The sequence below is a fragment of the Salminus brasiliensis genome, chromosome 18, assembly GCF_030463535.1.
Source record: "Salminus brasiliensis chromosome 18, fSalBra1.hap2, whole genome shotgun sequence".
NCBI classification, from domain to species: Eukaryota; Metazoa; Chordata; class Actinopteri; order Characiformes; family Bryconidae; genus Salminus; species Salminus brasiliensis.
In genome coordinates, this window is record NC_132895.1 from 5,134,370 (window position 1) to 5,161,163 (window position 26,794).

Below are 26,794 nucleotides of genomic sequence, written 5' to 3' on the forward strand. Positions count from 1 at the left end.
TCTTTTCAATACATAACATTAATAACAGCGGCTGCTCTGACTGTATGCAGGGTTGTAATGACTGCCAACCTCACCAATAAATACTACAAGTGTGTGTCTGTATAAATCATAGTGGTTTTGCAGTAATTAATAATCAATGAGGGGAAAAATGTGTTTTCTTATTAATATTTTTTAGTTGAGGTTAACTATGCATTATAATTATACTGTATATATTTACTGTACTGTCTTCAGCATCAGAAAATGATGTGATTATATATATCTGTATGTATGTATGAACGATAAGGCTCTTGTGTGTGTGCTTAACCAAGCTTTTTGGAGGAAGGCCAGTATTTCTTATCAGTTCTTTCTTGGTGTGTGTGTGTGTGTGTGTGTGTATATATATGTATATATATATATATATATATATATATATATATATATATGTGTGTGTGTATGTATGTATGTGTGTGTGTGTGTGTGTATACACTTAATCATTGTCCAGATTATTTGAGTATTTGCATCGCTCTAACAGGAGGCAGACCCCCAGAAGTTGAGGGGGTGAGCTGGGGGTATTGGATCAGTAAGTTTGCTGCTAGTTCGCTAAAGCTGCTGAAAAGTGAGGGGTTTGGAATATGTGGGGTTTGGAAAGTGAGGGGTTTGGAATATGTGGGGTTTGGAATATGTGGGGTTTGGAAAGTGAGGGGTTTGGAATGTGAGGGGTTTGGAATATGTGGGGTTTAGAAAGTGTGGGGTTTGGAAAGTGAGGGGTTTGGAATATGTGGGGTTTGGAAAGTGTGGGGTTTGGAAAGTGAGGGGTTTGGAATGTGAGGGGTTTGGAATATGTGGGGTTTAGAAAGTGTGGGGTTTGGAATGTGAGGGGTTTGGAATATGTGGGGTTTAGAAAGTGTGGGGTTTAGAAAGTGTGGGGTTTGGAAAGTGAGGGGTTTGGAATATGTGGGGTTTAGAAAGTGAGGGGTTTGGAATATGTGGGGTTTAGAAAGTGTGGGGTTTGGAATGTGAGGGGTTTGGAAAGTGAGGGGTTTGGAATGTGAGGGGTTTGGAATGTGAGGGGTTTGGAATATGTGGGGTTTAGAAAGTGTGGGGTTTAGAAAGTGTGGGGTTTGGAAAGAGGGGTTTGGAAAGTGAGGGGTTTGGAATGTGAGGGGTTTGGAATATGTGGGGTTTAGAAAGTGTGGGGTTTAGAAAGTGTGGGGTTTGGAAAGTGTGGGGTTTGGAAAGTGAGGGGTTTGGAATATGTGGGGTTTAGAAAGTGTGGGGTTTAGAAAGTGAGGGGTTTGGAATATGTGGGGTTTAGAAAGTGAGGGGTTTGGAAAGTGTGGGGTTTAGAAAGTGTGGGGTTTGGAAAGTGAGGGGTTTGGAATATGTGGGGTTTAGAAAGTGTGGGGTTTAGAAAGTGAGGGGTTTGGAATATGTGGGGTTTAGAAAGTGAGGGGTTTGGAAAGTGAGGGGTTTGGAATATGTGGGGTTTAGAAAGTGAGGGGTTTGGAATATGTGGGGTTTGGAAAGTGTGGGGTTTGGAAAGTGAGGGGTTTGGAATGTGAGGGGTTTGGAATATGTGGGGTTTAGAAAGTGTGGGGTTTAGAAAGTGTGGGGTTTGGAATGTGAGGGGTTTGGAAAGAGGGGTTTGGAATGTGAGGGGTTTGGAAAGTGTGGGGTTTAGAAAGTGTGGGGTTTAGAAAGTGTGGGGTTTGGAATGTGAGGGGTTTGGAAAGAGGGGTTTGGAAAGAGGGGTTTGGAATGTGAGGGGTTTGGAAAGAGGGGTTTGGAAAGAGGGGTTTGGAATGTGAGGGGTTTGGAATATGTGGGGTTTGGAATGTGAGGGGTTTGGACTCCGCCTGAGGGGATATGAGTAATCCGTTATTGATGGGGGTTATTGGAGGGAGGGAGGGAGGGGGTGGGTGGGTGTGTGGGTGACGTGGGTCAGTGAACAGTGTGAGGGTATAAAAGATGCCCCGCGTGGAAAAGAAGGGCAGTAAAGCCTGAAGCCCACCGCTGAACCGCCGAGCAGCGTAGCGTCGCTGGAGCCCCTCTAGAGTTCGCCAGATCGTCCGGTCCGATGGCCAGTTCCAGGCTGTGTTCGGTGGTGTTGGTGCTGGTGTGCGCGGTGTGTGTGTGTGTGAGTGAGGGAACTCTGCAGAGGGACTATGGGGTAAAGCTGTGCGGCAGAGAGTTCATCAGAGCCGTCATCTTCACCTGTGGAGGATCCAGGTGGAGGCGAAGCGTGGAGCTGGAGCTGGAGAGAATCGACGAGAATAGTAAGTAACTGCTCAGACATCTGCTCAGACATCTACCAAACATCTACTCAGACATATAAAATATTTATTTAAACATCTACTTAAACATTTAGTCAGACATATAAAATATTTATTTAAACATCTATTTAAACATTTACTCAGACATCTGCTCAGACATCTACCAAACATCGCAAACATGTATTTAAACATCTACTCAGACATATAAAATATTTATTTAAACATCTACTTAAACATTTACTCAGACATCTGCTCAGACATCTACCAAACATCTACCAAACATCGCAAACATTTACTTAAACATCTACTCAGACATATAAAATATTTATTTAAACATCTACTTAAACATTTACTCAGACATCTGCTCAGACATCTACCAAACATCTACCAAACATCGCAAACATTTATTTAAACATCTACTCAGACATATAAAATATTTATTTAAACATCTACTTAAACATTTACTCAGACATCTGCTCAGACATCTACCAAACATCTACCAAACATCGCAAACATTTACTTAAACATCTACTCAGACATATAAAATATTTATTTAAACATCTACTTAAACATTTACTCAGACATCTGCTCAGACATCTACCAAACATCGCAAACATTTACTTAAACATTTACTCAGACATCTGCTCAGACATCTACCAAACATCGCAAACATTTACTTAAACATCTACTCAGACATATAAAATATTTATTTAAACATCTACTTAAACATCTCAAACATGTACTTAAACATCTACTTAGACATCTACTCAGATATCGCAAACATTTACTCAAACACTTCAAACATTTACTTAAACATTTACTCAAACACCTCAAACATTTACTTAAACATCTACTCAAACATTTACTCAAACATCAATTTAGACATCTACTCAGATATCGCAAATATTTACTCAAACATCTACTTAAACATCTACTTAGACATCTCAAACATTTACTCAAACATCTACTTAAACATCTACTTAGATATCTCAAACACCTACTCAGATATCTCAAACATCTACTTAAACATCTACTCAGATATCTCAAACATCTACTTAAACATCTACTCAAATGCCTGAAAACAGCTTGTATAAGAGTCAGTCAGTCGTTCATTTCTGCTGAAGATAAGACTGTTGTACTCAGCCTAATTATTGGGTTCCTGTAATTAACACTCGAGCTCTAATTAACGCTACTTTGTCATTTTCACAGCGGAAATCCGTTTGTTTGTTAAAATTAATTTCAGCACCACCGTCAGCCCACAGCCAACCCAACAGATTTTATAATAACGTAAATAAAAGTTAAAATAGTGTCAAATAAAAAAACGATTTAATGTTTCCTGATTTATTCTCTATTAATGCTCTTATTAAAACATTATCATTTCTTACACAGAAGCAGTTCTGTAGAGAACCAAGACAAACATTTACATTTTAAAACATTAAAACTAAAAACTTTAGATCATTAAATATTAATTATTTAACCTTTTATTTAAGACTTCATAATTCATAAAACCTTTTTCATCTTAGAACCTTTTTTAGTAGTCAGGTCATTCTTTGTTAATATTAGCATTTTAGTAGTAATTGGTCATAGATTCTTTACCTTGCCTACTTTAGTGTAGTCACAGCGTTTGGGGAAATTATAGAACCTTTTTTCTTTTAGTCAGAAATACTTTTTTGGAGCCATGGAACCATTTTTAGTTTTCTTTACTTAGTGAAATTAGTTTTTGATAGTAGTAGAACATTTGGTAGTCAGAGAGCCTTTTGTGGTCATCATAAAATCTTCTCTATGAGACTTTATTCTTGCCTACAGTCGTAAATTAATAATAATAAAAATAAGTAAATAAATAGATAAATAGCAAATAAAGAAAAGGAAAATCATGTTTCTTTATTTTTGATGCTATTGTATTTTATAGAACCATGACAATCTAGCTCCTAAATACTATATCACACTTCATTAATATCCAGAACCCAATTTGCTTTATATATAGTCAAAAGTCAGCTTTATATTCGTCAAGCCTTTTAACACTCATGCAAAAATAGTCATTTTCTTTTTTACTTTTTGACATAATGTGAATCTGACCGTTGGTCTTTACATTGTGTCCAAATTTCATGATTCATGCTCCAAAAATAACTGAAAAACATTTTTTTTTTACATTAAAAGTGTTTTTCCTTGATGTTTCAGGATCACAGGTAGCTGTTTTTGTTGTTGCTCATAGATCTGCTGACAGTGTAGCTTTAAGCTTAACCACTTTACTTTTCCCAAGAGAATTTCCCACGACATTTTTACCTTTTACAACCTTATAAATGCAAAGCAGCTTAAACCACAACCATTACTCTGTCTGTCTGTCCAACTGTCTATCTATCTGTCTATCTATCTGTCTATCTATCTGTCTGTCTGTCTGTCTGTATCTATCTATCTATCTATCTATCTATCTGCCTATCTGTCTATTTATCTATCTGTCTATCTATTTGTTTATCTGTCTGTCTGTCTGTATCTATCTATCTATCTATCTATCTATCTATCTATCTATCTGTCTGTCTGTCTGTCTGTATCTATCTATCTATCTATCTATCTATCTATCTATCTATCTATCTATCTATCTATCTGCCTATCTGTCTATTTATCTATCTGTCTATCTATTTGTTTATCTGTCTGTCTGTCTGTCTGTCTGTCTCTATTTGTCTATCTGTCTGTCTGTCTATCTATTTATCTGTCTGTCTATCTGTCTGTCTGTCTATCTATCTGTTTATCTGTCTGTCTGTCTGTCTATCTGTTTATCTATCTGTCTGTCTGTCTGTCTATCTGTTTATCTATCTATCTGTCTGTTTGCCTGTCTGTCTCTCTGTCTATCTGTTTATCTATCTATCTATCTGTCTGTCTGTCTATCTATTTATCTGTCTGTCTGTCTGTCTATCTGTTTATCTATCTATTAATCTGTCTGTCTGTCTATACTGGGGACTCTCTCTCTCTCTCTCTCTTATATATATATGATTTATACATGAGGGGGATGGATAGATTGATGGACAGTCCTCAAGTTGTCTCTGGTTATTATACAGTTGTAGGAGAACTCTGTAATTGGTGAAGAACTGTTATATGAAGCTCCTTGAAAAGCTTCTTCACACTTTTACAGCTGATCTTTAAACAATCATCTATTGAAAAGCTCTTTATCTTTTGTGGCGTCGCAGATATTAAAGTCTATTCACTGTACAAATAAAGCTGCTACAGAGGCTCCTTTGAGAAATACCATAGAAGTTTTACAAAGAACCATTTTGGTAAAAGCTACAACACTAAATGGACAAAAGTATTGGGACACCTACTCCTTCATTTCAAGAGTATTAAAAGAGTTTTTCCTGCTTTTGTTGGAGTAACTGTCTTTACTGTCCAGAGTAGAAGGCTTTCTACCAGATCTTGGAGGAGGATTGCTGTGAGGATTTGATTGCATTCAGCGACAAGAGGGTTAGTGAGATCAGAATGTTGGATGATCACCACCCCACCTCATCATCCCCAACTCCCCAACTCATCCCAAGTATTAGATGGAGCACCAACCATCATTCAAGAGATCACAGTTCTTCCACTGCTCCACAGCTCCTCAATGCTGGGGGGCTTTATTATACCCCTCTACTAGACCACGCCTGGCATTAGACAGCATGGAGCCAGTATGTTCATGCTGATCTGCTCCAGAGGGTCCTATTCTATTGGCAGTATTCTTCTCTACAGGGACTAGACAAGCTGTGTGTGTGTGCATTTGCACATCTGTGTCAGCAATGGGTGCAAAAAAGGGCCCTTCACATCTAATTTTTGATCTTCGTCTCCCTGGTTTCTCTTAGGTCCTTTTCTCTCAAGCTCTTTCCAGAATCCCACAGACAGAGACAGAAAGGACTCCACCTGGGCCCAAACCATCACCAATCAGCCCTCCTTCCCCTCTCTCAGCGAGCTGCTCCAGGCCATGGGCGAGCAAACCGAGAGCGGCCGAGTGGAGCCAGACCCCCCGTCCGAGAACGCGCGGCGGGACGGAGAGGTCAGGACCTGGCTGGACGCATTGTTTCCTTCTGGACGCTTCAGGAAAATGGACATCAACTGGCAGCAGGCGGACAGAAAGAAGCGCAACTTCTCTTTAGGCTTGGCTGGAATGTGCTGCAACCAGGGCTGCACCAAGAACGACATCGGTCGCCTCTGCTGAGGAACGGACTGACGGAGGGAGGGTTCGGATGGAGGGATGGAGGGATGGAAGGAAAAACGATCTTGTTGTGTTGAGAGTGTGTAGATGTTTCTGACCAAACAAATGAACTGTGTCCAACATCTGTCCTGAATAATAACCTTGTAAATACTGTATGCTGTGAGGATGTAAACTAATATCTAATAAATAAATGTTACTGTACAAAAGAAGAGAAAAGAAAAAACTGATCTTACTGATGGATGCCTGAATGCCTCAAACACCAGGGACCAAATTCACAAACACTGTCCTCAGAAAAACTCCAGGATGTTCATAAGATTGGGCCTCATTCACCAATATCTTCAGAAAGGTCGTGACAGGAGGTCCAGGTCAGATGAATTATGTGTGTTTTTAATGATATTAATGCTTATAGTGATGGATCCTATTGTTCTTGTAAACTGAACAAATAGGAAGGCACTAGTGACAGTAAGTGGGGCAGTGGTGGCTCAGCGGTTAGAGCTCTGGGCTATTGATAACAGGGTTGTGGGTTCGATACCCGGGCTCGGCAAGCTGCCACTGTTGGGCCCTTGAGCAAGGCCCTCTCTGCTCCCCGGGCGCTGGAGTTGGCTGCCCACCGCTCTGGGTGTGTGTGTACTCACTGTACCCCTAGTTCACTAGTGTGTGTGTGTGTGTGTGTGTGTGTATTCACTACCACAGATGGGTTAAATGCGGAGGACACATTTCACTGTACAGTGACAAATATGTGCACCTTTACCTTTTTTAAACCCTTGTCTACTGGTTTTAAAAATCTATTATTTTTATATTAATTAATCATATTTTATTGTTCAATTCACTTCAAGTAGGACATACAGTAGTGCAAGGACAGTAGACAAAACACCAGACAATAAATATAATAAATACAAAAATATCCAATATGTGCAAATGTGTGTCTGAAGGCTGCGAGAAGGTCCAGACTAAGTTCAGCGCCGCTGTTGTTAAAGACAAAGGCTGTGGATCCCTGTTCCCTCATTAGTATTGTGCTATATATAGGAAAATACTTTAGTCCCCTAGGTAGCGCTATAGAAACACTAGCTATGAATGGATTCGGGCACTTCCTCATCGTCATCAACATGATATATATGTATATATATATAATTGTAGGATGTAAAATTTCATATATTCTACAATATATATATATAGAGAGAGATTGATTTTATAGATTATAGATAATTATTACATAAATAATTAATTATAAATAATCACTTCATGATTCAGACACTAAGAAGCAAGAAATAAAAAGTCTGACACTCATTAGGGCCCTAAAACAGAACTAGGGAGCCATTTCAGTCACAGTCAAATTAGCTAGTGAGCTAACTGTGCAGGCAGGAGCAGATTATTACAGCCGTTTTTGCCTGTTTTAATAAAGTGGAGATGCTTCATGACTTTGCAACGACACAAAAAACTTTGTAAGCATGAAGCTGCAATTCCACCTTAAAACAGCCCCGCAGGAACTCCTGCCTCCTGCAAGCTGCACAGCACTAAAGGTGGGCGGATAAATAAAGTCCCGTGAGAGGACTGTGCAGCTGTTTGTTTACATAAATAATTACCTATAAAATCTGACAGTGTAGAAACAGGGCCCAGAATCACTGCCCAACACTGACTCTCCTCTTTTACATAGACACTGCCGGTTGAGTAGGTAGTGGGCATGATAATTTGAGCAAGGCATTAAACATAATAATAGTGTAGTTAATAATAGCTAGTTCATGCATACACCTACATCACATTGGTCTTAGAAACACATTGTGTGTGCTAGTGTCTGTCTGTCTATCTCTCTCTCTGTGTGTCTATTTATCTTCCCCCTGTCTCTCTATCTATCTATCTATCTATCTATCTATCTATCTATCTATCTATCTATCTATCTGTCTGTCTGTCTGTCTGTCTGTCTATCCATCTATCTATCTATCTATCTATCTGTCTATCTATCTATCTGTCTGTCTGTCTGTCTGTCTGTCTGTCTATCCATCTATCTATCTATCTATCTATCTATCTGTCTGTCTGTCTGTCTGTCTATCCATCTATCTATCTATCTATCTATCTGTCTGTCTGTCTGTCTGTCTATCCATCTATCTATCTATCTATCTATCTATCTATCTATCTGTCTGTCTGTCTGTCTGTCTGTCTGTCTATCCATCTATCTATCTATCTATCTATCTATCTATCTATCTATCTATCTATCTGTCTGTCTGTCTGTCTGTCTATCCATCTATCTATCTATCTATCTATCTGTCTATCTATCTATCTATCTGTCTGTCTGTCTGTCTATCCATCTATCTATCTATCTATCTATCTATCTGTCTATCTATCTATCTATCTGTCTGTCTGTCTGTCTGTCTATCCATCTATCTATCTATCTATCTATCTGTCTGTCTGTCTATCTATCTATCTATCTCTGTCTGTCTATTTATCTTCCCCCTGTCTCTCTATCTCTCTATCTATCTATCTATCTATCTATCTATCTGTCTGTCTATCCATCTATCTGTATGTCTGTCTGTCTGTCTGTCTGTCTATCTATCTATCTATCTATCTACCTACCTACCTGTCTGTCTGTCTGTCTGTCTGTCTGTCTGTCACAGTGGGTTCTGCTACAGATCTGTATTCAGTTGTCATCATTAAAAGATGACTAATAAACTTGTAAAAAATTGTTAAAATTGTTCACAACACTGTTTTAATGACAGAAAGTGAACATGGGCTGTGTCACAATACAAAACGGCTTGAAGCTCCTTTGTTATTGGTTTGGAACACCCCGAAATGAATGGAAGGGAACGACAGCTCCTCTGGAATGGTCCTCTCATGCCTCAGCAGCTCACTTCCAGCTGGGGGCGTGGCTTAACCAAGCACACGTGTGGCCGGTATGACCAGCAGACCTCCACTGATGAACTCAGGTGAAGCTGTGGTTTCAGGGACGGGCTGTGTCCTGGGAAGGGGAGCAGGTCAGAGGATCTGCTGGCTTTATCAGAGAACCTGCTGGTAAAGGATCTGGAGGAGTCGAGGTCGGTGATGTAAACATGTTAATTACTTATTCTGATTCGTTCTAGTTTGAACATTCTATGATTTTCCTAAAACACTCTTAGTGGTCTTATGTAGCTGCTTGTAACACAGGCCTTTCTGCTGCATTTTACAGCTTGTCATAAACAACATGGCCTTTTTATTTTCTACTGTTCAGTTTGTGCAAAATTAAGGAAACCAGAATAAATATTAGGCCCTGTCCCATTACTTGCACTTGCACCCCTTAATAATGCATGCCTGCTAGATGTGCAAAGCTGTAGGGTCCAATTTCTTTAAATTTTCCCAAACAAGGGGGCTCACAAGCTCCCCCTATGAGCACTTAATGTGCCCCTCTGGGAAGTCTGAATCTGCTCACGAGCTGTGTTCCAAAGCCTGGATTGCAGGCTTACCATGCCTAATGCCAGGTGTGGGCTAGAGGGGTATAATAAAGCCCCCGACATTGAGCTGTGGAGCATTGAAAGAACTGTGTTCTCTGAAATGATGGATGGTGCTCCATCCAATACTTTCAGGATGAGGTGGGGTGGTGAACTCTTAATTGTTGCTGAATGTAATCAAATCCTCACAGCAGTGTTCCTCCAAACTCTAGTAAAAAGCCAGTTACTCCAACAAAAGCAGCATCAGTACCCTTAATTTGGGAAGAAACAATTAGTGAGCAGCTGTCCCAATACTTTTGTCCATATAGTGAATTGAAGTAGATTTTTTTTTATTTCTTAGAATTTCTCTTTAGATGAAATTCTCTTTTATATTCATCACTTCATTCATTATTATTTCTTAAAAAAAAACAGCTGAACAACAGACTTTAAATGACAAACAAAAATCCATATAAAACAGAAATTAATTAATTGTATATACACAAAATATCTGTACTGTAATCTGTAATAATGCACGTTCATACATCCATGTAAGTCCACGCACTCAGGCCAACATCAGGAGTCCAGGATTTGATCTTAAAGCTGATCAAAATCTCAGAGATGTCCATGAGTAAACCGCCCACCCTGACCAGTCCTTCATACACAGTCTTCCAGCCTTCCAGTCCACTTTGTGGATTTATTGGTGGAGCAGTCATTACTGAGGCATATCGTCCATGCGGAGCTCCGTATCCTACAACTTTCCCCCCGGTGTTACTTGTTATTTGTCCTTCGATGTCCGTGCAACAGTTGTGGGTTTATGCACCAAAAACGAAAAAGTCTAGTTACTGTGCCTTCAAAGATGGACAAGATTCCTCCAGCACTCACTGGCCAGGCTTGTAATAGAGATGTATGAGGGTGAAGAACCTCCTTTAAGCTTCTTGAAATGATTTTAAAAGGTTCTCCATGTGTATAGCTGATCTTTAAAGAACCCACCATTGAAAAATTCTTTAGCAACCAAACCAATCCCCTAAATAACATTTAAGACTGCATATATTAAAGTCTGGATAGATACACCATCAACAATAGAGGTGCTACACACAGTGTGTTTAAAGATGCCATAGAAGAACCACTTTTAGTACCAAGAAGAAGCATTTGTGTGTGAGAGCTTTTAAACTAGAAAAGAACCTTTACAGCCACCTCTTTACACTCACGCACCTCCTTTAGAACCTGTACGTTGGTAAATTGTGTTTAAATTAAGTGGAAAGTTCCTTAAGTCTTTAAAAGGTATTAATCCTTGTTGCAAACCTGGTTCTTTAGGGAACAAACAGTGGTTCTTCCACGGCATCGAGGGCTCAAAACCCCTTGTTGTAGTACCTATATTATCAAGGGTATATTTTTAATATAAAGAGCATATGTGCAGAGCTGAACTGCTATTGGCAGGATAGGCAGACACGTAAATACATTACCATGGTTGTGACATCACAAAAACGACAACACTACCACACTAACGCTCTTGTTGCTGAATGCAATCAAATCGTCACAGCAATGTTTCTCCACAATCTAGTAGGAAGCTTTCGTCCCTGGACAGTAGAGACAGTTACTCCAACAAAAGCAGGAGAAACTCTTTTTAATACCCTTGATTGCAGAAGAAACACTGAATGAGCAGGTGTCCCAATACTTTTGTCCAGATAGTGTAAGCTGCTTTGGATAAGAGGGTCAGCTAAATGCTGTGAATGTAAATGTAGGGAAACTGGCTTTAAGGGTAATGACCTGGGATCAGTGTTGGGTTATCGCCACTAGTGAAACCCTCAGAAATCCTAAGCAACAAATGACCCCACACACACACACACACACACACACACACACACACACACACACACACACACACACACACACACACACACACACACACACACACACACAAATTCATCTGTACAAAAGTATACACATACCCCCCTCAAACAAACAAGAACAAGAGACACTGATCATCATTCTCGCACATCGCCACTGCAATTATATCCCATATAATAAACACCAAATACAGGCATGTGAGAAAAACACCATGAAAACCTTTGTCTTTCTGAACATATTTAAACATCTGGACACATCTGCTGGATCTTCATATGATCAAAACTGAGAGATGGAGGTAATCTAACTAAACTCACACACCTGAAGAAACGTCTTTAACCATCACTTCTAAAACAGAATGAATAGAAATGGATGTTAGAAGTGCTAACTTCTGAAATCCCTGAAATCACTTCAGTAGGAGTTGCCCATAATTTTCTAACAGTGACTATCATGGTCTTGATCTTTGTCTAGGTGTTCTCTGGCAAACCTGACTCCTGCTGTATGTTTTTGACAGCAAGGGTTTCCCCCTTGCTCACCTCCTATCACCTTGTTTCTGATGGTAGATGGTAGATAGATGCTACCTGCTACCATGACAACATTTTAGGATTGTTGGAGATGTCTTTACTCATCCTGTGGTCTCTGCTGTTGGGCTGAACTTGCTAGGACGGCCTGACCTGGCCATGCTGGCAGTGGTTTCACATTGAAAGGCCTCAGAGAGCTCTTTGGATCTGGCCATGGTGATCTTCTTCACCACTCACTTCAACCATCAAGATCAGACCAGACTAAACGTCTGAGGTTTAAATAAGACTCCAGACTCCTCCAGAATAATCCTCTCCAACCACGTTCTGATCATCTGCAGCTGATCTTCTGCACCTGTTTCTGATTCTACACATGTGAAGTAGTAGTAAATGTGTGAGGAACTTTTTCCTCACAGGAAAAGGACATTTCTATTCATTCCATTTTAGAAATGATGCTTAAAGACATTTCGTCGGTTGTGAAAGTTCAGTCCAATTACCTCCATCTCTCAGTGTTGGTCACATAATGTTTTAAATATGTTCAGAAAGACAAAGGTTTCACAGTGTCCACATTTTTATCACATGACTGTACATTAAAATTAGTAGATAAACCCTCACTCCAGCAACTCAACACAATAAAACAGTGATCTGAAACTTGGATGTGTGAAACTTGGTCAGTTAGACTCTTTGATGATCTCTAGAGAATGTTTTGCTTCACCAAAGCAGTTCTGACACTAATGTGTAACGAAAAGTTCATCGATGAATCAAGAAAAGCAACAGAGCTGTGAACACACAGACAAGACACCACACATTCCTTGCTCTGTGTTCACCGACAGTGCTCGGCACCCTCAGCACTAGTTCGCTCTCTCTTAGAGTCATGTAAGCTCAGTGGCTGCAGCTGTAGTGCCCTCCAGTGGGCGGTGCAGAGGTTACTCCTCCATCAGCCTTCTTTACTTTCTCTGATGGTGTCCACTGTTCGGCCCAGAGATTTGAAGGAAGGACGCTGGTTTGGGTCCGCTGCCCAGCAGTCCTTCATTAGAGAGTGCACCTGGTGGAGAGAAGGAGGAAGAGAAAAATTACTGCTGAACGAATCTGAACTCTTTACTGTCTCAAAGGTCTTCAACAGCCAACACACTCAAACACACTCAAACTGGAGCTCTAACTGAATAACTGAATGTGAGTAGAGGTTAAAAAACTTGGTTTTGTGGAGGTTTTCTTATGACAGTATCAATACGATTGTTGCCACTGGCCAGAAACCTCACTTTAACATGCTATGAAAGCTCTGGGACCCCCACACTGTTTTTCTTTTTTACTGCAATGTGTCAATCAAGTAGAAAAAGTCCAAGCTATTTTTTTTTATTAAAACTATTACACCTCACCATATTAATCTGTACTTATCTTGGTACAGCTGAATAATGAGAGTTCAGTACATGGAACTGACAAAACGTGAACCTCCATCAAAAGAACATCCAACAGAACCAAAACAGGCCAATTTCAAACCCCCCAAACTGTTACATCACAGTCTGGACCTGTTATGGTTGTGCACGGTCTCATATCTCATCCCCCAGTTTTTTGAGATATCGACACTGTTGAAACAAATACACTGGTAACACCCAGCCAAATACACGGGATACCACAGCATCCATATGACAACCAACTGAGATACCATAGCAGCCATCTAGGATACCATAGCAACTGCCTGAAATATCACTGCAATCACCTTGCAACACTGTGATGCCCATCCAGCAACTGCCTAACCATTCTGCGAAATGTAAATAACCACCGGCCACTAGAGAAATGCCATTCAGAGCCAAGCGCAGAGCCTGAAAAGGTAAAAAGCTAACGCTAGGCTGACTAATGGAAGCGCTGCTGTGAGTATAGATCGTACCCGATCAGCTGAGCTGTGCAAGCGGATGCTAGACTAAAAGCTAACCCACCCCAGATAAACGCCACGGCTGGGAACTCAGCAACAGTATCCAGTAAGAATTGGGAATAATTACAAGACTGTGTGTGTGTTTGTGTCCGTTACCTCAGCAGGGCATCCTTCAGGAGCTGGCAGTCTGTAGTTGCGCTTGAGCAGATCTATCAGGTGATAGACGATCATCTGTCCCTGCTTATCAATGCCCATCTTCTCCATAAACACCTGAGGAACACAACCGTGCCGTTACACTCGTAATAAAGATGTGCATGTAATACAGGGTCAGAAACCACATTAACCAATCATTAATACTTCAGACAGACAGACAGACTTACAGCAGGTGGGCTGCAGTTTTTATCACTGTAGGTGAAGAGCTCGTACAGAACGACTCCGAAACTCCACACGTCTGACGCCACTGAGAATTTGCTCTCTGTCAGGGACTCGGGAGCGTACCTTCAACAAAATATACACATTCAAACGATCATCACATACAGCAGCACTGTATACGATAACCCCTACATCCTTCCTCATATCTGCCTTTACTGAAACACAGCGAGACAAAAAAAATCTTTTAAACAATATATAATAATTGCTAATTAATTCATAATAGATGCCGAATAATTCATAGCAGATACTGAATTTACTATGTTTATAATTATTGAAAAATTTAGTTACTGCATAATTAGTATTAATAGTATTAATAATTCATATTAGTCACCAAATAAGTCTTAAGATTTATATTTCTTTAAATTTATTTATTTATTTATTTATTTTTACCACACATTTCATAGCAGCGGTTACAAAGCATATTGCCATAATAGTAAAATAACAGAACAGGGATCTGGTAGTGGGTTTTAGAAATTAATGTGTATGTGTGTGTGTGTGCATGCATGATTTCTCACCAGAATATTGGGCTCTCTCCTGGTTCTCGGACTGTGTAATAATCCTTATCCTGAGGCAGAACCTTCGTCAGGCCAAAATCTCCGATCTTAACCCGAGCCTCACTCTCCACCAGGATGTTCCGCGTGGCTAAATCTCTGTGCACATAGCGCTTAAACCCCAAGTAGTCCATTCCCTTTCACACACACAGAAGCAGCAGATCAGTGTTCAGGTTAGTGTTCACTGTACCATTCACTGCACTCCCTCATCTCTTCAATAAGATTAAAGTTAAAGCTCAGTAGGGGAATACAGACAATGTGTCAACAAGGTACGTTGGCAAGATTTAACAAGATAAAGTTAGAAAACAGCCCCAAAATATCTGCATAATATGCATGCTTAAAAGGTAATGTGTACTTATGTGTAAATATGAGTTAAATTAATTATAATTCCAAATCAATCCAGCTGAACCTCCATGTTGAGAGCAATGCACTGTGCAAAGGTGCCAAACATACTTTGCAGATTTGTGAGGCGTAGTGCAGAAGCTTCTTGTGGTCGAACCGCTCCTTGTTCTTGGCCAGGTACTCCCTCAAACTGCCAAACGGCAGATACTCCATTATCAACCGCAGGTTTTTACGACCTGGACAGGGAAGAGTAGGGAGAACGGAAGAGAGAAGAAGGACATAAATACAGCAATCAGACTCGGACTGTAAATTAACTGCATGATAAAAAAAAAGCCAATACAATTCAGACTGCAGGCGATTTGAGTTATTTAGATCTAAAACATTAGGGGGCACATTTTATTAAATAATATGCAAGTCTGTTTAGAGAATGATCAGAGTGCATATGTAAATGCTCTATATGGACAAAAGTATTGGGACACATTCTACCTGCGTCTAACCAGCTGCCACCTACCAGTCCGGCCAGCGAGTCCCCCCCAACCCGCCACCACCCATGGCTCACCCGCCTGCCGCTGCTGCCTGTTTGGTGGCTGTGCTAAAAACCTAGATGGACTCGTGTCTGTCTGACACTATTAATATCACCACTATCAACTTTCTGTTGTATCTGGTTTGGTAATTTTTATCATTAATGTTTAAATAGTCTGGCCAGAGGAGGATGGGTCCCCCTTGTGAGTCTTGGTTCCTCCCAAGGTTTCTTCCTCCAGCTCTGAGGGAGTTTTTCCTTGCCACTGTCGCCGTTGGCTTTGACCGTTCATGTTATTTCTTCTTTCTTCTCTGTCTCTGTCCTTTATTAAGTACTAGATATGTAAAGCTGCTTTGTGACGACAACAGTTGTAAAAAGCGCTATACAAATAAATTTGACTTGACTTGACTTGACTTGACACACTAAGTAATCATTGAATTCAGTTGTTTGATTCAGTCTCATTGCCACAGGTGTATAAAATCATGCCCCTAGTCCTGCAGTCTGCCTTTCTTCCACACATTAGTGAAAGAACGGGAGGTTCTGAAGAGCTCACTGAACTCCAGCGTGGTTCTGTATGTAATAGGAGACACCGCTGCACCAACAACAACAAGTCAGCTGGTGAAATTTAGACCTTCCCTCCTAGATCTTCCTCCATCAGCTGTGAGTGGTGTTATTATTGAACAGTGGAAGAGTTTAGGAGGAACAGCTCACAGAGAGCAGCTCAGTGTCCACCGAGTGTCTGACCACGTAAAGCTACAGAGCGGGGTCAGGGCCGAGTGCTGAGCTCAGACTTTTCTCATAGTGCAGAAAAGTCTCCAACTGACTCAATAACTGCAGAGCTCCAGACCTGCTGCTGCTGTTAGAGCTACAAAGCAAAGGGGGACCAGCTCCATATTAATATAGCCTATGGGTTTAGAATATGTTGTCAAAACAGCTCCTGTAGGTGTGATGTATAGGTGTCCTGATACTTATGTCCATATAGTGTATATATGTATATTCTGTTTTAATAACAGCAGGTGAATATGCCTCACCCGCGGTATAACAGACTCCCTTGTATTTGACGATGTTTTCGTGCTGCAGTGACTTCAGGATCTCAATCTCTCTCTCGAAGTCGCGCAGGTGCTCAGCTGTGCTGTGCTGAAGCTTCTTCACTGCCACTACCTCACCTGTGTTATCCTGCAGAGGGTCATAACGACATTTCTCCACACTGCCAAAGTTACCCTGCACAGAGACAGAGAGATGGGGTGTCGTATTAATATGCTATTTCATACAAAACAATAACAACATTTAGGCAACATTTAGGCAAGTATTGTGGAGCAACAAGAGGCTGTTGAATGATGGCATGATAACAGGATGACATGACATACCTATTTATAGGAATTTAATGGGAAGTCTCTATCAAAATATGATTAACACTTCTGAAATATGGGGAATTCCAGATACAGATGCTATTAAAACTGAGTGATTCAGTGATTTTGGAATCATCTACCGCTCTGTTCCTCATTCTTTAAACAAACTAAAACTTGTGAAGCTGTACAGAACGAACAAAATACGCCTATTTCATAGATGCATCCCAGAAACCTGATTAAACACTAGTGTAATGCTAATGTAAGTGTATATGGTGACTGATGCTAAACGAGAAGCGAGTTGGTGAGTTTTACTGGGTGGAGCAGGTGGAGGTGCTGATGTATTTTTTTTTTTCTTTTTTTTTTAATCCTACCATACGCCCATAGTCGTAGGGGTTGTGAAGATGGAGAGATGTACAGTACCTTCCCCAGCTGCTGGAGGAAGATGAGGTGTCTTGCTTCAAACTGAACCGGTTCCTGAGTGTCAAACGCTCCAGCAAAGCCAAACCCACGACTGCGCACTGGCAGCATATCGTTCTCCACCAGCAACTCATAATCTGTGTGAGAGAGAGAGCGAGAGAGAGAGAGAGAGATGTGAGATTTTTTTTGTCATGTGTTGTTATGAAATAAAACAAAAAATCCAGAGGAGGAAAGAGCCCCTCCTCCCAATCTATCATCCTATAAATACCAGCCCCCCTCCACCGCCCCATCTCCTCCCTTTAAATCTGTCAAATCTCTCATTCCTAGCCCCACGTATCAGAAGGGGAGCTGGCTTCCTCCCACAAGCACAAGCCACCTGAACTCCAGCCCAAAGTTCTCAGAGTTCTCTCCCCTCCCCTCTCTTGAAGTTAAAGGAACATGGAGAGGTGCATGACGCCCTTCTTCTGTGTGAACCTTTGCATGGACTTCTTTATAAAGGGTTCTTGACACATACAGCTCCGGAAAAAATAAGAGATTAATGTTTTTTTCTTAAATTTGCATCTCTACATGTCCGGCAGCCTTTTTATTCTCAGGCGTTTCATCAAACAGAGCTGAGTTACCTGAATCTGCAGACTATGACTGGCATAAAGTCCCAACAGCAATGTGAAAGACTAGTGGAGAGCCGGCCAAGACATGAGACCTGTGATTGGCAGTCGAGGTTATTTCAGCATAGTGATTCTGAATGCTCTCAAAGTTCAGATATTAGCACTGTGTTTAAATCTGAATAATAACTTCTTTACTTCATAATTATTATAATCATTTCTTTGCATTATTTGAGCAGTTGTTTTTGAGCAGCTGTCATTTCTGCAAATAAATAGATTCTCTAAAAAGTAATATTTCTATTTGGAATTTAGGGAAAAATGTTGTTCATGGTTTATGAAATACACGGCCTATAAATAGTAAAACCAGATAAACTGAATATGTATGGTGGTCTCATCCCCCAAATGCACACTCGCAGCATGTCTAGTGCCTATAGAGAAGTACTGCCAATAGAATAGGACTCTCTGGAGCAGATAAACATGAACCTATTGACGTGGGCTAGCAGAGGGGTGTAAAGCCTTTCAGCATTGAGCTGTGGAGCAGTGGAAGAACTGTGCTCTCTGGAATGATGGATGGTGAAGCTACATCCAATACTTTTGGGATGAGGTGAGGTGGTAACCATCCAACATCCTGATTTTACTGATGCTTTTGTGTTAGAAAGTACAGTGGTGTGTTTCAGGGTGTGAAGAGGCTGGATTTTCAGTGTAAGCAGTTGGATCAGTATCAGTATGTACCAGGTGTGAAGAGGCTGTTTAAGTCTCTGATGATGGCTCTAAAGGATGGCCGCTGCGAGGGCTCATAATCCATGCAGCTGTTGATCAGATTAGCCAGTTCTGTCCATTTCGGAGCGGGCAGCTGATGCCTGTCTTCATAGAACAGCAGTTTCTGCGGAAAACACACACACACACAAAACAGGCCTTAAGAATGCCAGCATAGGTACATTAACACTAATGGGAGACAGTCAAGTATTAAGCTGTCCAATACAGAATAGATTTTTTATGAAATTATAATGAATTATGAGCCTGACTCTACAATTAAAATTAAATCTTAAAGAAAATCGACAGTAATAACCCTAGACGTCTAAAGATTGACTGGCTGATTAGTAATTAGAGCCCTTTACCCAGTTGATTATTATTATTAATTATAGTCGGTGAGCCAGTTGATTAGTAATCAGAGTGCATTAGCTGTTGAGTAACAGGTGTGGGAGTGTGTATTACCTTTGAGGAGTCATATGAGCTAAGAGGTTTTTCTCCTCCAGTGTAAATCTCCCACAGCGTGGTGCCGAAACCCCATTTATCGGTGTCCAAGCTCAGATTTCTACAGTCCTCCACACACTCCGGCGGGACCCAAGGGATATGTTCAATCAGAACTACACACAGAAAAGAACAGGTGATTACTGCCAGACGCTCTAGCTAATTAACTAAGGTTAGAAACTAAGGTCGTATGTAGAATGATATAAAATGTTTAAGTCTACGTTTCTAATGCGAGTGTCAGAGTGTGTTCGGTTAATCATTTCTCCAGTGCTCTCCAGGAGGAAGGCCAGTATTTCCAGTTCTGACCCAACACCTAGTTTATCTAATCAGTCCTCCATTAAAGTCAATCAAATGAGCTGCTGGCAGAACTGAACAAATCCACATGTCCAATGGGTTTATTCTAGTGTTATATGGGTAGAGTTTTACAGGTAGACACTTTCACTGATCACTGACTTTATGTTTATTTGGGTTTATTCTAATGTTATATAGAGTTAATTACAGGTAGACACTCTCACTGACCACTGACTTTATGTTTATTTGGGTTTATTCTAATGTTATATAGAGTTAATTACAGGTAGACACTCTCACTGACCACTGACTTTATGTTTATTTGGGTTTATTCTAGTGTTACATAGAGTTAATTACAGGTAGACACTCTCACTGACCACTGGCTTTATGTTTATTTGGGTTTATTGTAATGTTATATCATTTTTTACAGGTAGACACTCACATTGACCACTGACTTTCTTTATTTGAGTTTATTCTAATGTTATATAGAGGTAATTACAGGTAAACACTCTCACTGACCACTGACTATGTTTATTTGGGTTTATTCTAATGTTATATAGAGTTAATTACAGGTAGACACTCTCACTGACCACTGACTTTATGTTTATTTGGGTTTATTCTAATGTTATATAGAGTTAATTACAGGTAGACACTCTCACTGACCACTGACTTTATGTTTATTTGGGTTTATTCTAATGTTACATAGAGTTAATTACAGGTAGACACTCTCACTGACCACTGACTTTATGTTTATTTGGGTTTATTCTAATGTTATATAGAGTTAATTACAGGTAGACACTCTCACTGACCACAGACTTTATGTTTATCTGGGTTTATTCTAATGTTATATAGAGTTAATTACAGGTAGACACTCTCACTGACCACAGACTTTATGTTTATTTGGGTTTATTCTAATGTTATATAGAGTTAATTACAGGTAGACACTCTCACTGACCACTGACTTTATATTTTTTGGGGGTTTATTCTAACGTTATATTTTACAAACAGATTGAGTGTGTGTGTGTGTGTGTGTGTGTGTGTGTGTGTGTGTGTGTGTTTATGTAAATCTTACTCTCTCTGGGTTGTACAGTGATGCTGATGCCAGGGTCACTGAGTTTAATAAATGGTGGAGTTCCAGTCTTTCTGTCCTCCTCTCTGGTCAGCAGAACGTTTTTGGCACAAACGTTTCCATGGATCAGATTCTTGTCCTCCTAAAAGAACAGAGCACACATCATCATTAACACTCACAGGACAGGAGATATGAGCTAGTCTATGTTTTGAAAAGCATCTTACATTTAGGTTCTAAATGAAACCGGTGGAATTGAGTGGACAGACCAGATTTTATATCCCCAAACTTTCACAAATTAGTGCAGAGGAGGAGATTTGATTATGATTTTAAAAACTTTGTTGTGTACACAGTCTCATCTTATGTAAATGCACTGTTACAGTTTAATATGCTTTTGTCAGTTTTTGGGCTCGAAACACATGGAAAAAGTCAGGATTTCAGTCTTAAATCTGCCAATACAGAGCATGAACTAAATACAAATTCAATATGATTGACCTAAATAATTATAATTATTTAAGCCAATACACATTATGAAAATAATAATCAACGGCACACACTGAATGTGCAGAAAAATGTCTATAATAACTTTAGTAATCTAAGGATTACAAATAGATGATGTTCTTGGAAATTCACTTAAAAAAAAAGCCAACTGCAGTACACAGTACTGACACACAGGTGTCACTGCCACCCTCACCCACCAGGTAGTGCATCGCCCAGGCCAGCTGTTTGGCCACCTCCAGTTTCCAGGTGATGTTGATGCAGGCGCGGTTTCTCTTCAAGTACGTGTCCAGTGAACCAAAGCGCACATACTCCTGCACCATGATGTCTGAGCGGAAACGTTTCAGTGATTACCCAATGCTTCCACAACACACTCTTAACGTTAATATACACAATATGGACACACCATAAAAATATTAGGTGACACCTCTTAATCAAAAATGTATAGAATCAAGCCCCTAGTCCTGCAGTCTGCCTTTCTTCCACACATTAGTGAAAGGACAGGAAGTTCTGAAGAGCTCACTGAACTCCAGCGTGGTTCTGTATGTAATAGGAGACACAGCTGCACCAACAACAACAAGTCAGCTGGTGAAATTTAGGCCTTCCCTCCTCCATCAGCTGTGAGTGGTGTTATTATTGAACAGTGGAAGAGTTTAGGAGGAACAGCTCACAGAAAGTCAGACCACGTAAAGCTACAGAGCGGGGTCAGGGCCGAGTGCTGAGTTCAGACTTTTCTCATAGTGTAGAAAAGCCTCCAACTGACTCAATAACTGCAGAGCTCCAGACCTGCTGCTGCTGGTAGAGCTGCAAAGCAAAGGGGGACCAGCTCCAGATTAATACAGCCTATGGGTTTAGAATGAGATGTCATGAAAGCGCCTGTAAGTGTCCCAATAATTTTGTCCATATAGTGTACATCAGTGTACAGAGGTTTTTTTATTTTATCAAACTCTGAAATGTTAATTTGAATTAACATGAAATTTTATTTATGTTTCTCTGTGAAAATACCTAAACCTACATATAGTATTGTTGTCAGTTTTACAGCCATTGTCTTTAAACAATCACAAATTTGTTGAACTGAATATTTCTGGAAAAAATATTAAACATAACATGGTCATATTGATCATAATGCTTGCAATTAAGTTCAATTAAGTTAAAAATGTTATATTAAGCAAATAAACACACATTGTGCATCAAATTACTAGACAAGTTCAATTACTAAACTGTCCTAAAGTATCTAGACACCTCTTGTAATTAGTAAATGCACCTACTTTACCACAACAGAAAGGGACTACTCCATGCCAGGCATCAGCTAGAGGGGTATAAAGCCGCCCAGCATTGGGCTGTGGAGCAGTAGAGCTGCATTCTCTGGAGTGAAGGAGCTCCTTCGATAGCTTTAGGATGAGCTGAAGTGTCAGAACTAATCACCCAACATCGTGAACCCTGACCTCACTGCTGCTCCTAATGAGATATTATTTGGGATATTGATGCTACAACATCTCAAGCCTTTTCCGAAAGAGTAGAGGCTGCTACCACAGCAGCAAAGAGGGGACAGTCCTCGGACTTAGAGGAGCAGGTGTCTTCTGGACATATAGGGTAGATTAGGGCTATGTTTGTATGATTGAGGGCTATGAGCCCTGGAGGTATTCACCAGTATACTGAACTTACGTCCTGTATGAATTCATAATGTAGGTCATCATAGGAGGAAGTGTATGGATGTTTATGGGTGTATGGGTGTATTTATGTGTGTTGGTGGGGTAGGGCAACAAAACCCTAAAACACTTACGCTCTTCAGAACACACACAGATCCCGTAGTTTAACAGCAAGTGTTTGTGGGATAACTGGCTCATCATACTGGCGGCTTCAAAAAAAGACTGGGAAAGATAAGAGAGTTTTACATTTTTTCAGCGCTCATCAATTACATGACTCATGCTAAATGAACCCACTCACTGTGTTTTAAAAGAAGTGTAATGATTATTTCAATGCAATAATATCTGAAATTTTACTCCCACACTACGCTAATCAGGATTGCATTGTTTTGCTCTTCCCATAATACCTCAGTGTAGTTGCGGTGAGTCTTGTCCAGCACTTTCATCACCACCTCCATCTCATGCATCTCTCCATAATCCCCCAGTTCTCGCCTGATGCCTCGGAAAACCTGAGTGAACGTCCCCTGACCTAAATTTTCCATCTGAAACAACACACACACGCACAGAATCATTTTATTGCACTTTATGGACAAAAGTATTGGGACACCTGCTCATTCACTGTTTCTTATAAAATCAATCTTAAAAACTGTATCCTATTTGTGTTGAAGTCTTTACTGTGCAGGGAAGAAGGCTCTCTACTAGATTTTGGAAGAGTATTGCTGTGGGAATTTGAGTGCATTTAGCAACAAGAGCTTTAATGAGATCAGGATGTTGGATAGATGATCACCACCCCACCTCATCCCAAAAGTATTGGATGGAGCACCACCATCCATCATTCCAGAGAACACAGTTCTTCCACTACTCCACAGCTCAATTTTGGGGGGGGGGGGGGGGGGGGGGGGGTTATACCCCTCAAGCCCACACTTGGCATTAGAAGACAAAGTGGCAATAGGTCCATGTTTATTTATCTGCTCCAGAGAGTCCTGTTCTATTGGCAGTACTTCTATACAGGGCCTAGACAAGCTGTGTGTGTGTGTGTGTGTGTGCATTTGCACATCGGTGTCAGACAATGAGTGCAACTTAAAGTAGCTGAATGCATTCATTAGAGGGGTGTCCTCAATGTGACAGATTCAGTTGTGATGACACTTGCAGGACTTTTGAAATACACCAGTGAATTGCCCAATGTTAGTCCTGTGAGTCAGTGGGAGCGAGAAAAAGAGAAACTTACAGTTTCTAGGTCCTCCTTACGGATCTTGTGGAAGACCATCTGACTGATGTTGTGTTTGAAGTCTGAAGGAGAAAGAGGCACGTCTGAACCCTGATTAGTCCGGCAGATCAACAGATTCGACTTTTCTAGAGAGAGAGAGAGAGAGAGAGAGGGAAGCAGGAGAAAGGGGGAGGAAAGAGACCAAAATGTCACAAAAGCCAAAATATCAGCATATTAATTCAATATTCAGTCTTGGTTCTTTCTCTCCACCAGAGGGAGTTTTTCCTTGCCACTGTTGCTACTAGTTTGCTCAAAAGAGGCTCAGACCGGATCTCTATAAAGCTGCATCGTGACAACATTTGTTCTAAAAAGCCTCTACAAATAAATTGATTAAAATAAAATAAATAAATAAATTCATTTAAATTGTTCATTCAGACTGAATGCAGCACGGAGGAGAATGTTAGCAGTGTGAAGCTGTAAAGTGTGTGTTGACATTATAGCTTATTAAAAATATTTTTTTATATTCATGATCCCGATTAGGATCAAGGCTGATATGTTAATGGATTGGGTACTGGCTATTTTAATCCCTGTCCGACATTACCTCCCGTCTGCAGCAGCAGTGCGGACGTTCTCAGAAGGTAAATAAAGAAGTTGAGGTTCTGCAGTGTGGAGCTATTTTACAGTGGAACCTGAAAACAGACCATAATATCTGATCCTTTATAAAACCATCACTGAAACGGTCTGTTTTACCAGCGGGAGAACCGCAGAACCGGCACTCGCCTTTCTCTGTTTATAAACCAGCACTGAAGAACCCATTCAGAACGGAGTGGAGGCACTAATGCTAATGCTAATCTACACACACACGCTATAGAAACCCACAGACAGCACATTCACCCACTATAAACCAGTTATTACACACCAGTAGACCAACAACCACAGATACCAGTCCAGAGTGTGTACCACTACACACACAGGACGTTATCAGACTGCACTGTTGTAGAGGAGCTGGGAGCTGATTGGTCAGGGAGGAGAGTCAGAGGGATTATTAGATATTAAACACTATAAAACATCATTTTAAGAAAAGTCTCAACTAAACTGAATCAGTCAGTCCAGAAAGTCTGATTATAGAAACTGAGAATGAAAATAAAGAGATTTTACTGAACCCATTAATCAGCAGCTCGTCTGATCTAAACTGTGGGGTTGGATTATTTACACACACACAAATCAGATCAGTATCGTCTGATACTCAGCATTAAGAGACTCGGACTGGGGGCAAAATAACTTGATCTGGACGAAACTGATGTACTGTCTGTGTGTGTTTGTGTGTGAGAGAGATAAAGAGTCACTGCTGGCATAAGGCCGTTTTGGTGGGACCCCCTATAGGGGACCTTTTTGTCTCTACACAAACACTCTGTTCTACAGAATACACACACACACACACACACACACACACACACACACACACACACACACACACACACATACACTCAGAGCACAGATAAGAAAGATGAGGGAAGCTGGTGTGTGTTTAGGAATTTGTCATGGTTAAACATTCAACCGCCTCCCATGTGGCTGTATCCGCCAGCAGCAGGTAAGTCTAATGTAAACACTCTACATGCAGTGTAATGTAGCCGTCAGCAATCTCGCCTTCTTCAGACTTCCTGAGCAAGCGTCTGATCTTCGTCAGTGTTTCAGAAAATAAGATACAAATGCCTTTAAATAAGACTAGACTCCATGAGGAGAACTTTGGAGATGTTCTAATGATGAACACAGTGATGCAGAACCACCTCCACCACTTTCTGTAGGAGTGTTATTACTAGTGTTTATTCTAACAGCTGCTCAGATAAGCAGCTTTTAACTGTAAATTTAACGGATATCTAAAATATCTAATATCTGCACTGTGCTGTACACTGTGATCTACAGTATGTTACTACTGTTTGTACTGTCTGCTAAATGCTAACTGCATTTCAGTGCCAATCCATCCATCATTGAATCCATCGATCCATCAAAATCAATAAATCCATCAATAAATCTAAATCAATCAGTCCATCAATCAAAACATTTCACCAATAAGTCAAAATCAATCAGTTCATCAAAAAATCAACCAATAAATCAAAACTAATCAATCTATTAATCATTAACAAGCCATCAATCAGTCAAAATCAATCAATCTATCAAAAACAATCCATAAATGAGTCCAAACCAATCTAACAATAAAAAAAAAACAATCCCATCAATAAGACAAAATAAAATAAATCAACTGATCAATCACTCAATTTGTCCAGAAGTGTTTTGTGTGTGCTTTTATAAAATGTTGTATAGTTTGTATTTGATGTGTTTAGGACATTCTGTGTGACCTCTGACCTTTGCTCTTAGGTGGGCAGCACTTGGTGAACTGGAAGACGTGCCCCTCCGAGCGCAGCGCCTCCTTCTGGTAACGGTGCAGAAGCTCACTTAAACTGCCAAACACACACTTCGCCCCGCTCAGAACGAACTCGCCGGCTGGTGTGCGCACGATCTGACAGTGTTTATACTCAAACGCACCATTATACTGCACACACACACACACAC

The 26,794-nt window shown here is 40.4% G+C and overlaps 2 protein-coding genes across 3 annotated transcripts in view; one reads left to right on the forward strand and one right to left on the reverse strand.

Moving 5' to 3' along the window:
* Positions 1-1,985: 1,985 nt before the first annotated feature.
* Positions 1,986-6,633, forward strand: rln1 (relaxin 1). Its single transcript, XM_072662199.1, has 2 exons — positions 1,986-2,255; positions 6,077-6,633. Exons 1-2 carry the CDS (start codon positions 2,057-2,059, stop codon positions 6,427-6,429), a joined length of 552 nt encoding a protein of 183 aa, XP_072518300.1. The 5' UTR covers positions 1,986-2,056; the 3' UTR covers positions 6,430-6,633.
* A 3,577-nt stretch (positions 6,634-10,210) lies between these two features.
* The window catches only part of jak2a (Janus kinase 2a), an 86,146-nt gene continuing 69,562 nt past the window's right edge, over positions 10,211-26,794 (reverse strand). For both annotated transcript variants that reach the window (XM_072661249.1, XM_072661250.1), the window contains exons 10-24: positions 26,588-26,774; positions 24,245-24,369; positions 23,424-23,558; positions 23,154-23,241; positions 21,571-21,698; positions 20,879-21,017; positions 19,483-19,634; positions 19,000-19,150; positions 17,669-17,802; positions 16,931-17,120; positions 15,491-15,615; positions 15,002-15,174; positions 14,435-14,552; positions 14,211-14,324; positions 10,211-13,229 (exon numbers count right to left, since the gene is read on the reverse strand). In XM_072661249.1, coding sequence (XP_072517350.1) covers positions 13,122-13,229; positions 14,211-14,324; positions 14,435-14,552; positions 15,002-15,174; positions 15,491-15,615; positions 16,931-17,120; positions 17,669-17,802; positions 19,000-19,150; positions 19,483-19,634; positions 20,879-21,017; positions 21,571-21,698; positions 23,154-23,241; positions 23,424-23,558; positions 24,245-24,369; positions 26,588-26,774 — 2,067 coding nt within the window. In that variant the 3' untranslated portion in view covers positions 10,211-13,121. The remainder of the gene's footprint in view (positions 13,230-14,210; positions 14,325-14,434; positions 14,553-15,001; positions 15,175-15,490; positions 15,616-16,930; positions 17,121-17,668; positions 17,803-18,999; positions 19,151-19,482; positions 19,635-20,878; positions 21,018-21,570; positions 21,699-23,153; positions 23,242-23,423; positions 23,559-24,244; positions 24,370-26,587; positions 26,775-26,794) is intronic.